General features: G+C 49.0%; 1 protein-coding gene across 5 annotated transcripts; it reads right to left on the bottom strand.

Annotated features, from left to right (window-relative positions):
* Window positions 1-62: 62 nt before the first annotated feature.
* ftcdnl1 (formiminotransferase cyclodeaminase N-terminal like 1) lies at window positions 63-13,447 on the bottom strand. 5 transcript variants are annotated; one of them, XM_084487010.1, is made up of 7 exons: window positions 13,351-13,447; window positions 8,503-8,652; window positions 7,390-7,485; window positions 6,284-6,439; window positions 4,433-4,621; window positions 1,458-2,961; window positions 63-287 (listed from the first exon to the last, which is right to left on the bottom strand). In XM_084487010.1, exons 2-6 carry the CDS (start codon window positions 8,615-8,617, stop codon window positions 2,468-2,470), a joined length of 1,050 nt encoding a protein of 349 aa, XP_084343136.1. In that variant the 5' UTR covers window positions 8,618-8,652; window positions 13,351-13,447; the 3' UTR covers window positions 63-287; window positions 1,458-2,467. The 5 variants fall into 5 exon arrangements, with proteins under 5 accessions (XP_084343136.1, XP_084343133.1, XP_084343137.1 ...); XM_084487007.1 differs by having other exon boundaries at window positions 8,503-8,620; window positions 13,351-13,429; XM_084487011.1 differs by lacking the exon at window positions 13,351-13,447 and adding an exon at window positions 12,640-12,660 and having other exon boundaries at window positions 8,503-8,620.
* Window positions 13,448-13,602: the final 155 nt, after the last annotated feature.

The following is a 13,602-nucleotide window of genomic DNA, read 5'->3' as shown; positions in this document are numbered from 1 at the left end:
CCCTGTGTTGTTAACCTAACCCTAACCTAACCCTCTGTTGTTAACCTAACCCTGTTGTTAACCTAACCCTGTTGTTAACCTAACCCTAACCTTGACTCAGGTCCGTCCCAGCGTTGGAGTCAGAGGCGCTCCAATCAGACGCAGCGCGTTGGCCCCTCCCTCTGAGAGGCTCCCTCTCAGGACACGATGGTGACCTTATATAACCTTATGTAAGGCCCCACTGCACTGCTCCCCGGGGCCCGCCTACCACCACACGCTGAGGGACCTACCACCACACACTGAGGGACCTACCACCACACACTGAGGCTGACCTACCACCACACGCTGAGGCTGACCTACCACCACACGCTGAGGGACCTACCACCACACACTGAGAGACCTACCACCACACACTGAGAGACCTACCACCACACGCTGAGGGACCTACCACCACACGCTGAGGCTGACCTACCACCACACGCTGAGGGACCTACCACCACACGCCGAGGGACCTACCACCACACGCTGAGGGACCTACCACCACACGCTGAGGCTGACCTACCACCACACACTGAGGGACCTACCACCACACGCTGAGGGACCTACCACCACACGCTGAGGGACCTACCACCACACGCTGAGGGACCTACCACCACACGCTGAGGGACCTACCACCACACGCTGAGGGACCTACCACCACACGCTGAGGGACCTACCACCACACGCTGAGGGACCTACCACCACACACTGAGGGACCTACCACCACACGCTGAGGGACCTACCACCACACGCTGAGGGACCTACCACCACACGCTGAGGGACCTACCACCACACGCTGAGGCTGACCTACCACCACACACTGAGGCTGACCTACCACCACACGCTGAGGGACCTACCACCACACGCTGAGGCTGACCTACCACCACACACTGAGGGACCTACCACCACACAGAGGGACCTACCACCGCACGCTGAGGGACCTACCACCACACGCTGAGGGACCTACCACCACACGCTGAGGCTGACCTACCACCACACACTGAGGCTGACCTACCACCACACGCTGAGGGACCTACCACCACACGCTGAGGCTGACCTACCACCACACGCTGAGGGACCTACCACCACACGCTGAGGCTGACCTACCACCACACGCTGAGGCTGACCTACCACCACACGCTGAGGGACCTACCACCACACGCTGAGGGACCTACCACCACACGCTGAGGCTGACCTACCACCACACACTGAGGCTGACCTACCACCACACGCTGAGAGACCTACCACCACACACTGAGGGACCTACCACCACACGCTGAGGGACCTACCACCACACACTGAGGGACCTACCACCACACGCTGAGAGACCTACCACCACACACTGAGGGACCTACCACCACATGCTGAGGGACCTACCACCACACACTGAGGGACCTACCACCACACGCTGAGGGACCTACCACCACACACTGAGGGACCTACCACCACACGCTGAGGGACCTACCACCACACGCTGAGAGACCTACCACCACACACTGAGGCTGAATCCCAACGATGAACCCACTGGTGTTCCGTAGTGCTATCCCATCCCAGTCTTCCTGATGGGCTGTCACCGTGCTGATGACTAATGATCGCTGTAAGGAGCCTTTCTCACAGAACGTGGACCGTGCTCCACTACCACACAGCCACTGACTCATGGTGGTCCGTTGTGGGAATGTTATTTCATTCGTAAACAACAGGAAATGACCAATCATCAAGTGGCTTCTCTCAGTTGTTATGGAGAACATCAAATCAAAGCACATTCCACAGGACCAGCCGGCAGACCGGTGTCTGGGCATTGTTTCAACAAATCAATAGGACCATTAGTACACCAACGCCCCGCACACCGTATTGATTAAAACATTTATTAAACTTCACCATCTTAAACACTTCCATTTTAAATAAAAGCTCAGAGTTGTCTGTTCGCACAACGTTGTGTTACATCACCATGTCCACACAGTGGCTCCTCATTCCCTCCATGTGTTGAACACAGGGATCCAGGTACATTGGTTAGTTAGTGGAGGATCCGTGTGTTAAGAGGTATTAACAGTACATTGGTTAGTTAGTGGAGGATCCATGTGTTAACAGGTATTAACAGTACATTGGTTAGTTAGTGGAGGATCCATGTGTTAACAGGTATTAACAGTACATTGGTTAGTTAGGGATCGTCTGTAAAGTCCAATGCAGTTTTAGGACATGGAATCCCAAATAATCCAAATAATCCAAAATTACAAAACGAATCAAACCAATAAAAAACACCTGAGATAAACACTCTGAACCACAGCGCAGTCTGAGCATTCCTTCCTAGAAGAGAAACAGGCCACCGTTGAATATGTTTTGCATAATTACATAACCACTTTGTATAATGATATGACAATTACATAAGCGCTGCGCCCTATGCCCCTGAGAGCCACGGCGCGGCTCTGCCTAACGAGCTCTGCCTCTCCCCTCACATGCGGAGCCCGCCGCCGCCGCCGCCGCCGCCGCCCGGCTGCTCCTTCCAGAACTCTCCGAGGCCCAGCGAGAGCGCCCGCTCCGCCAGAGCCCGGCACTGGGTGGGGGTGAAGCCCACCAGGGCGGTGCCCTTCAGGCCCACCCCCTCGCGGCCGGCCAGCGCCCCCACCCTGGCCGTGATGAGCGCGGCCGGGGCGTGGCAGTAGCGCTCCCCGCCGATGCTGAACTCGGGCCACGCGGCGTCCCCCCCCCGCTCCGCCCCGGGGGCGTGGCCGGCGGGCGGGGCCGCGGCGCCGCCGCCGCCGCGCACGCTCTCCACGTTGCAGGCGATCTCCACGGCGCCCGCGTGGGGCAGGGCCAGCACCTGCACCCCGGGCAGCCCCCCCGGGGCGGATGCCCTGAGGCCGGCGGCCACGCGGCGGCCCAGCGCCAGGTCCGTCGTGTCGATGGTCACGTTGCAGTTCATCACGTACGGCCCGGCGCCCACGCCTGGGGACACACGGGTTAGGATGGAAGGGGGCGGGGGGGGGGGGTACTGGAGGACCAGAGTGACCGTAGACCACTGGACCCAGTGACAGTAGACCAGTGGACCCACTGGACCCAGTGACAGTAGACCAGTGGACCCAGTGACAGTAGACCAGTGGACCCAGTGACAGTAGACCACTGGACCCAGTGACAGCAGACCAGTGGACCCAGTGCCCACGGTGAAGTCAGTGACTCACTTGGTTTCTTATGATTTGATTTGTTTCGGTACACACGGGTTCTACTCCAGACCGCTGGGCACCGAGAAAGTCGTGCAGAAGATGAAGGGATGAGAGCAGCATAACTCGTGTATACGACGATGTCGTTTTGATATTGAAATGTTTATGATAACCGATTGCAATATTGTACACACAAAGGCAAACCTTCAAAATAATGACATAAACATACATAAAGGACAAGATGAGAACTGTGATTCTTACGTAAATCCATGGATTTCCCCCGGCCCCTAGTGGCCATTACTGATTAGTCATCTTTATAACGGGGAGAAGAATAAATACACTGTATGCTCTACATTGTTTTCACCGTTGAATAAAGAAATACAACTTAAAGCATAGTCGGTGACGCAGAGACGCGCGTCCTCACAGCAGCGACTCGACACAGTTAGTGTCATTCAGCTTTTACTGTTACGATTGTTATTATTGTGATTATTACCGGATCGTCATCAGCACCAGGCCTACCTGTGGAGGCCCTACCTGTGAGGCCCTACCTGTGAGGCTCTGTGAGGCCCTACCTGTGAGGCCCTACCTGTGAGGCCCTACCTGTGAGGCTCTGTGAGGCCCTACCTGTGAGGCCCTACCTGTGAGGCTCTGTGAGGCCCTACCTGTGAGGCCCTACCTGTGAGGCCCTACCTGTGGAGGCCCTACCTGTGAGGCTCAGTGAGGCCCTACCTGTGAGGCCCTACCTGTGAGGCCCTACCTGTGAGGCCCTACCTGTGAGGCCCTACCTGTGAGGCTCTGTGAGGCCCTACCTGTGAGGCCCTACCTGTGAGGCCCTACCTGTGAGGCTCTGTGAGGCCCTACCTGTGAGGCCCTACCTGTGAGGCTCTGTGAGGCCCTACCTGTGAGGCCCTACCTGTGAGGCCCTACCTGTGGAGGCCCTACCTGTGAGGCTCAGTGAGGCCCTACCTGTGAGGCCCTACCTGTGAGGCCCTACCTGTGGAGGCCCTACCTGTGGAGGCCCTACCTGTGAGGCCCTACCTGTGGAGGCCCTACCTGTGAGGCCCTGCCTGTGAGGCCCTACCTGTGAGGCCCTACCTGTGAGGCTCTGTGAGGCCCTACCTGTGGAAGCCCTACCTGTGGAGGCCCTACCTGTGAGGCCCTACCTGTGAGGCCCTACCTGTGAGGCTCTGTGAGGCCCTACCTGTGAGGCCCTACCTGTGGAGGCCCTACCTGTGAGGCCCTACCTGTGGAGGCCCTACCTGTGAGGCCGTAGCGTCTCTGTGGCGGGGGCCCGAGGTCGGGCGTGACGCCGTGCATGTCGGGGGTCCTGCTGAACCAGCCCAGGTCCCTCCTCCGCTGGGCCAGGCCGCGCTGCAGGGGCCCGTCCGCCCAGCCGAACAGGAAGGCGCTGGAGCCAGGGACCCGCTCCGTCAGCCCCCGGGCCACGGCTGAGTGGAGGGATGCTTATTAACACCTTCTCATGCATTTCTGGACTGAGCTTAGAGAGCGGCACGCGTGCACACACACACACACACACACACACACCGTCTACTACCTCATGTAAGTACTGCTGGCCAAAACAATGCACTAAAGAAGACAGTGTGCAGAAGTTGTGCAGCAAGCCCCAGTATAATCCAGAGAACAGCCACATGGCCATATGGCTACAGTGATAATGAGCATACTTAACACAGAGCAAGCTCATAACGAGCACCTCTTAACGACCACGCTTATAAAAGGGCCCACGCTTTTAATGAGAATCTCACAATGACCTGAGGGGCATAAGTGGTAATGTCCTGAATCCACCGACATGAGGATACATGGTGCTGTTGTGTGGAGGCTAATCTGTAGAGATAACACTGCTGTCACACTAATGCCATGGGAAGGCTTAAGCCAAGCCAGCTCTGATTCCCACGAGCATTAAGTGGATCGGCTTTTAATAGCTAGTCATAAAACAGAGGGATTTGAAACGTTGTTTTGAAACGATGTTCAAGAACAGTGCAGGTTCTGTGTGCTCAGCTCTCAGTATTTGGTTAGTTTATTGTGATTAAATAACCTTTTTCATCTACTTCTGAAAAACCCTGAGCCATCAGGGCTAAAAATAGTTCTCTCACCCTACTTTCTGTTTTTTCCAGCCTGACTTTCAATTTCGCTCATTTTAATACCGGGAAAAAAGGCTAATCCCGGAGCCCTGTGAAGGCCTACACAAACAGACCTACACAAACAGACCTACACAAACAGACCTACACAAACAGAGCTACACAAACAGAGCTACACAAACAGAGCTACACAAACAGACCTACACAAACAGACCCCAAGTCAAAAGGCAGGCACACACACACACACACACACACACACACACACACACACACACACACAGTAGTACTGTATCAAAAAAGTGACTTGAGTAGAAGTAGAAGTGTTCTTTAAACACCCCACTTAAGTGGAAGTACTAAAGTATTCAAAATGTTTTGTACTTAAGTATTGCAAGTAGTTTATTTTAAAATGTACTACTCAAGTACTGAAAGTAAAAGTAAAAGTATTGTGTTATGTTTATATTAAAGAAAGCAGTCAAAAGTTTGAATATCATATTGTTTATGTTTTATTGCTATTTTATCGCATTTTATAAATCCCATTGATTTCTGTTGGAAGACTCATTGCTCGTTGGCCGGAAATGGAAAGGGGGGCTGTTTACGTTTGGTTGTAGTCTTTTTGTTCGGTTCAAGCCCTACTGTTGAGACGGAGAACCGAACGAAAAGACTACAACCAAACGTAAACAGCCCCCCTTTCCGTCTTCCAACAGAAATCATTATTATAATTGTAACGAGTAACGATTCAGCACATGAAAAATGTATTGGAGTAAAAGTATTAAACTCATCAAAAATATGTAGTGAAGTAAAAGTGGAAGTAGGAGAAAAAAAGAATACTCCAGTAAAGTACAGATACTGCATTTTAGTACTTAAGTACAGTAGTGAAGTAGTTCTACTTCGTTACTATACATCTCTGCACACACACACACACACACACACACACACACACACACACACACACACACACACACACACACACACACACACACACACACACACACACACACAGTGTTGGGGTCTAACCTCGAGCCTCTGCAGCACAGTGCTGGGGGCCCAGTGCGTCGTCCAGGGGGTAGATGGGGACCAGGTCCACGGCGCCCATGCTGGGGTGGGCCCCGCTGTGACCCCGCATGTCAATCAATCCACAGGCTGCCTCGCACGCAGACAGCACCGCCTCCGCTGCAACACACACACACACACACACACACACACACAACACACACACCACGCCCAACACACACACACACACACCACGCCCAACACACACACACACACACACACACACACACACACACACACACACACACACACACACACACACACACACACACACACACACACACCACGCCCAAAACACACACAACGCACAACACACACACACACACACACACACACACACACCACACACACACAACGCCCAACACACACACACACACACAACACACCACACACACAACGCCCAACACACACACACACACCACGCCCAACACACACACACACACACACACACACACACACACACACACACACACACACACACACACACACACACACACACACACACACACACACACACACACACACACACACACCTCACAGTCCATGTCAGTGACTCAGCGGAATGCCCCTCAGAGAAGCGTCGCTCAGCAGGCCCAGTATTGTAACACGTTGAACCCAGGCTGACCCCCAACCTCACAGTCACAGTGTTCACATCACATCACTATCACATCACATCATTAGAAATGGACAGAAATGCCCAAAGCCCGGAGACGTTCGGAGAGGGTGGAGAGAGCACTGACGGAGGACTTACTGACGGAGGAGAGGACTTACTGACGGAGAGAGGACTTACTGACGGAGGAGAGGACTTACTGACGGAGGAGAGAGGACTTACTGACGGAGGAGAGGACTTACTGACGGAGGAGAGAGGACTTACTGACGGAGGAGAGAGGACTTACTGACGGAGGAGAGAGGACTTACTGACGGAGGAGAGAGGACTTACTGATGGAGGAGAGGACTTACTGACGGAGGAGAGAGGACTTACTGACGGAGGAGAGAGGACTTACTGACGGAGGAGAGAGGACTTACTGACGGAGGAGAGAGGACTTACTGACGGAGGAGAGAGGACTTACTGATGGAGTCGATGCCAGCCACGATGGTGATGACGGAGCGGTTGTAGTCCAGGTCGTTGAAGATGTTGAGCACCGTCGCCCCCTCGCGCCGCTCGCCTGACATGACAAGAACCAGCAGCTCGTTAAGCACCGCCACCTCGTTAAGCACCACCACAAGCACCACCACCTCGTTAAGCACCACCACCTCGTTAAGCACCACCACCTCGTTAAGTGTGTCTGTCAGTTGTTTGTGTACTACGATATGATTTGTTTAATTATTATTCTATTGCTGCATGGAAACTTCAACTACTGTTGAAGCGTGACTCCAAATGAACAGCGATGTATTGAAGCAGTTCAAATTATAATAGCTATTTAACTTACATCATTACATTCAGTCTTTTTTTTTTGCAGTCTTTTACATTTAATCCTGTCTAATTGTTATTACTGACATAGGTATGTATTCATTATATTTCTATTATATAGAGTTTCTATGGTGGTAGTCTGATGCCCAGCAGTGTTAGGATTGTAATAGTGTCTCAGTTCAGGAACTGAGACACAGAAACTGAGCACGGAAATGCAGAAGACGCTGCATTGGCACCACTGACCAAAAAACAAGTTGTCCTTCCTATTGGAGATGAAACACCCCATAAAACAAAGCACCATGTGAAGCCTACACAACGCCGTGAGCTCTAAAGCGTGGAACACACCGGCCCAACCGCTGGCCAACGTCTGGGGAGACTCGGGTTGGGGAACAAATCTGTTCGGTGTGTTCAGCTGTGTTGGACGCTTTTGGAACCGCGTGGACGGTGAGGACTGGAGCCATTGGAGCCTCTTATTTGGTTACAACCAGCGCATCCACGCGGCGTGTGGGAGGGGGGTGGACTGGCAACGCCAGACCAGCGGCCCCCGATGTTAAGGAGACTTATTGCATCTTGCACAAGCGCAGTACGTACACGCTAGTGTGTAGCTGCCAGTCAACGGAGGCACCGGAGTGGTTGGACTTGGATAAAGGCAGTTGGCCGTTGGTTTGAGTCTGGGCGGTACGTGGACCCCTTCAGAAAGGCAGACCCGGTCAGAAGTAGAGCCAAAGCCTCCCTTGCGGACTCCAGGTCAGAGCCAGTCCACAGCGCTCACCTTTGCTTTTGTAGACGGCGGCCATGGCGACCGTCTCCACCAGGTCCTTCCTCCGCGCCTCGGACACGTTGAGGAGGCAGGCCACCAGCCGGCGGGACGGCGGGCTGGACGCCATCGTCTGGAACACACACACAGGCCTTCAGCGGGCTGCTGCTCTAACGCACACGCGCGCGCGTGCGTGCGTGCGCACACACACACACACACACACAAACACACACACACAGTCTGGTGTGTTGGCCATTGTCTGGAACACACACTGTACTAACTGTTGTAACACACTGTACCAACTGTAACACACTGTACTAACTGTAACACACTGCACTAACTGTAACACACTGTACTAACTATAACACACTGTACCAACTGTAACACACTGTACTAACTGTTGTAACACACTGTGTACCAACTGTAACACACTGTACTAACTGTAACACACTGCACTAACTGTAACACACTGTACTAACTGTAACACACTGTACCAACTGTAACACACTGTACTAACTGTAACACACTGCACTAACTGTAACACACTGTACTAACACACTGCACTAACTGTAACACACTGTACTAACTGTAACACACTGTACTAACACACTGTACTAACTGTAACACACACTGTACTAACTGTAACACACACTGTACTAACTGTAACACACTGTACTAACTGTAACACACTGCACTAACTAACACACTGTACTAACTGTAGCACACTGTACTCACTGTAACACACTGTACTAACTGTAACACACACTGTACTAACTGTAACACACACTGTACTAACTGTAACACACTGTACTAACTGTAACACACTGTACTAACTAACACACACTGTACTAACTGTAACACACACTGTACTAACTGTAACACACTGCACTAACTGTAACACACTGCACTAACTGTAACACACTGTACTTCCTCCAGCTCAATAATGAAAAAACTGAGGTAATCATATTTGGAAAAAATGAAGAAAAAATTAAAATAGCCACTCTTCTGGAAACAAATGGCCTTAAAGCCAAAAATGTGGTCAAGAGTCTTGGGGTTCTTATTGATAATGATCTTAGGTTTAACAACCACATAAAAGCAGTAACAAAATCAGCCTTTTATCACTTAAGGAATATTGCAAAGCTAAGAGATTTTATGACTAAGGCTGACCTTGAAAAATTAATACACACCTTTATTTTTAGCAGGATTGATTACTGCAATGCCCTCCTCATAGGCCTTCCCAAAAAAACGATAAAACAGATTCAAAGGATACAGAACGCTGCAGCCAGGGTCCTTACAAAAACAAGAAGATCTGACCATATCACACCCATTCTGAAATCACTCCACTGGCTCCCAGTGAGCTTCAGGGTTGATTTTAAAGTACTTCTTCTGGTCTACAAAGCCTTAACTGGGTCAGGACCAGTCTACATATCTGACATGCTTCACCTATACGAACCTGTCAGACCCCTAAGATCACAGGGTAGATATCTGCTCTGTAAGCCAACAACTAGGACTAAACAGGGTGAGGCCACCTTTAGTCACTATGCTGTCAAATGATGGAATGAGCTACCCAACAATATAAAACACGCCCCAACACGACCAGTTTCAAATCAAAACTCAAGACCAAACTATTCACTGATGCTTTCCTTTAATTTTCCTTATACTAGTGGTTCTCCTATGTTTGATTTTGCATATTTTTATGTGTATGTGTATATATGTACATAAATACTCAAATGTACACTTTCTTATCTGTTTACTGTTTTAATTAAAAAAAAAAAAAAATTAAAATGTGTTATTTCAATTTTTCATCTGCTGCTTTGATTTTATGTTTCTATGGTTTTATTTGTTGTTGTGAAGCACATTGGGTTGCCCTTTTGCATGAAATGTGCTATATAAATAAATTGACTTTACCTTACCTTACTAACTGTAACACACACTGTACTAACTGTAACACACTGTACTAACTGTAACACACACTGTACTAACTGTAACACACTGTACTAACTGTAACACACTGTACTAACACACTGTACTAACTGTAACACACTGCACTAACTGTAACACACTGTACTAACTGTAACACACTGTACTAACACACTGCACTAACTGTAACACACACTGTACTAACACACTGCACTAACTGTAACACACACTGTACTAACTGTAACACACTGTACTAACACACTGCACTAACTGTAACACACTGTACTAACACACTGTACTAACTGTAACACACTGCACTTACTGTAACACACACTGCACTAACTGTAACACACTGTACTAACTGTAACACACTGCACTAACTGTAACACACTGCACTAACTGTAACACACTGTAACACACTGTACTAACTGTAACACACTGTACTAACTAACACACTGTACTAACACACTGTACTAACTGTAACACACTGTACTAACACACTGTACTAACTGTAACACACTGTACTAACTGTAACACAATGCACTAACTGTAACACACTGTACTAACACACTGCACTAACTGTAACACACTGCACTAACTGTAACACACTGTACTAACTGTAACACACTGTACTAACACACTGTACTAACTGTAACACACACTGCACTAACTGTAACACACTGCACTAACTGTAACACACTGTACTAACACACTGTACTAACTGTAACACACTGCACTAACTGTAACACACTGTACTAACTGTAACACACACTGTACTAACTGCAACACACTGTACCAACTGTAACACACTGTACTAACTGTAACACACTGTACTAACTGTAACACACTGCACTAACTGTAACACACTGTACTAACTGTAACACTGTACTGTGTTCAGCTGTTCTCCTGTTGCTCTCAGCACTTACTGGACGTAAACAACCACACCTCTATACAACACAGACTAGACACCAATACAACACCAACTACACACACCAATACAACACAGACTAGACACACCAATACAACACAGACTAGACACCAATACAACACAGACTAGACACCAATACAACACCAACTACACACACCACACCAATACAACACAGACTAGACACACCAATACAACACCAACTACACACACCAATACAACACAGACTAGACACACCAATACAACACACACTAGACACACCAATACAACACAAACTAGACACACCAATACAACACAGACTAGACACACCAATACAACACAAACTAGACACACCAATACAACACAGACTAGACACACCAATACAACACACACTAGACACACCAATACAACACCTCAAAGACAAAAGAGATGGCTATTGATTTTAGGAGAGACAAAGCATTTCTGTCCATGAGTATAAATATCTGGGGATGGTTTTAGACAACAAGTTGAAGTGGGAGCAGTACACAGAACTCATTCAGAAAAAACGACAGCAAAGGCTTAAAGCTACTTTTTGAAAAAGCTGGTCTCATTTGATGTTGACTGTACAATGGCTAAGATGTTCTACACTGCTCATGTGGAGAGTGTCTTAACCTTCTGCATAATCTGGTTCAGCAGCGCAGCAGAAGCACAGAAGAGTAGGCTTAGGAAAATAGTGACCACTGCCAGCAAGCTGTTGGGTACTACACCTACACAGAAAGAGTACTGAGTAAAGCAGACACACACTTTGAACTCTCACCCTCAGGTTCAGCTTTCACTCCCCAGCCCTCTCCAAAAAGTCATTCATTCACAATCCATCAGCTTTCTAAACCAACCTCTAAGAAGGTTCTAATTCCCCTGCTCACGGGTCTGAACACAATGCTGTCTTACATGACATCTTTACCCGTTGTATTTGTTTATCCTGATGCCATGTGCAATACTGGCCCGATGCCCTTTGTGATCTGTAGCCAGGGGATTGTGTGTTGACGTCTGTCTAAAGTCTAATGTCCTCATCCGTGTCCTTGTACTACGTGGGAGATATGATCTAGAGATATTTGGGGGTCTTGTCAGTGGTTGTTTAAGTTGTTGTCGTGGTTAACGGTCATGTGTCTCAGACACACCAATACTGGTGATGGAATCTCCTTCAAAAAGAGCTTAAGTTATCTGTTGCAATTCCTCTTAACCATTTAAAAATAATACTCAAACACTTTAGATCTGACAGTTGTAAATGCTTTCCCTAAACAAACCTTGCAGTGTGTTTCAGTGTGTTTTTTATGCGTTATCTGTCTTACCTGTTTCTTGTAATCTAATCTTCCCAGTGTTAAGTATGTTTTGTTGAACCTGTCTTTTCTGTGCTGTTTTTGTGTTTCTAGAGAGGCTAAAGGTCTCAATGGGACTCACCTGGATAAATAAATGTTAAATAAAAATTAAAATCCAACAAAAACAACACCCCTTGCATAACTCAAACCTCTCTCTCTCTCTCTCTCTCTCTCTCTCTCTCTCTCTCTCTCTCTCTCTCTCTCTCTCTCTCTCTCTCTCTCTCTCTCTCTCTCTCTCTCTCTCTCTCTCTCTCTCTCTCTCTCTCTCTCTCTCTCTCTCTCTCTCTCTCTCTCTCTCTCTCTCTCTCTCTCTCTCTCTCTCTCTCTCTCTCTCTCTCTCTCTCTCTCTCTCTCTCTCTCTCTCTCTCTCTCTCTCTCTCTCTCTCAGTTACTGGTGTCATGTTTGATAAGTGAGAACTGGAAGTAGTTATAACATTAAAAACGAAATAAAGTTTTAAGAAACTTGTTAAGAAACAGATATTAACGCGCAACAATTATTCCGTGGCCCTGTCCTGCCAAACGATTTGAACAAACCCTGCAAAACAGCGTGACACAAGTGTAACACAACTGAGCTGCAGACACACGGCCGACCACAGGCAGCACAGGACGGCCTCAGGACACTGGGGACATCACGCAACACATGCACACACAGGTGTTGGATCGAGGGCGGATTTGTTACATTACCCTGCGGTGCAGATCAGAGAGAAGTGACTGACAGCAGGTTTGGCGTCAAAGGAACACGTCTACGCGTCGGGGACACGTGACCCCCCAGTGACGTCATCCGCCAGCCGTCCGCCCGGCTGTCAAAGAGGAGGCGCTGACATAGAACAACATTGTTACCCCGCAGTGAAATAAACTTAATAAACGCAGTAAAATAAACGTGATAAACTGTATAAACGCAGTAAAATTAATTTGATCAACTTAATAAACGCAGTA

The sequence above is a fragment of the Micromesistius poutassou genome (assembly GCF_964030765.1).
Source record: "Micromesistius poutassou genome assembly, chromosome: 23".
Taxonomy (NCBI): Eukaryota; Metazoa; Chordata; class Actinopteri; order Gadiformes; family Gadidae; genus Micromesistius; species Micromesistius poutassou.
This window is presented reverse-complemented; position numbering and strand designations above follow the sequence as displayed.

Coding starts and splice junctions, on each gene's coding strand:
- ftcdnl1 (XM_084487010.1), bottom strand. CDS start 8,617: ATGGCGTCCAGCCCGCCGTCCCGCCGGCTGGTGGCCTGCCTCCTCAAC. Junction 4,622..6,283: donor CTGTGCTGCAGAGGCTCGAG/GTTAGACCCCAA, acceptor CCCTCCACTCAG/CCGTGGCCCGGGGGCTGACG. Junction 2,962..4,432: donor GAGACGCTACGGCCTCACAG/GTAGGGCCTCCA, acceptor GTGTGTCCCCAG/GCGTGGGCGCCGGGCCGTAC.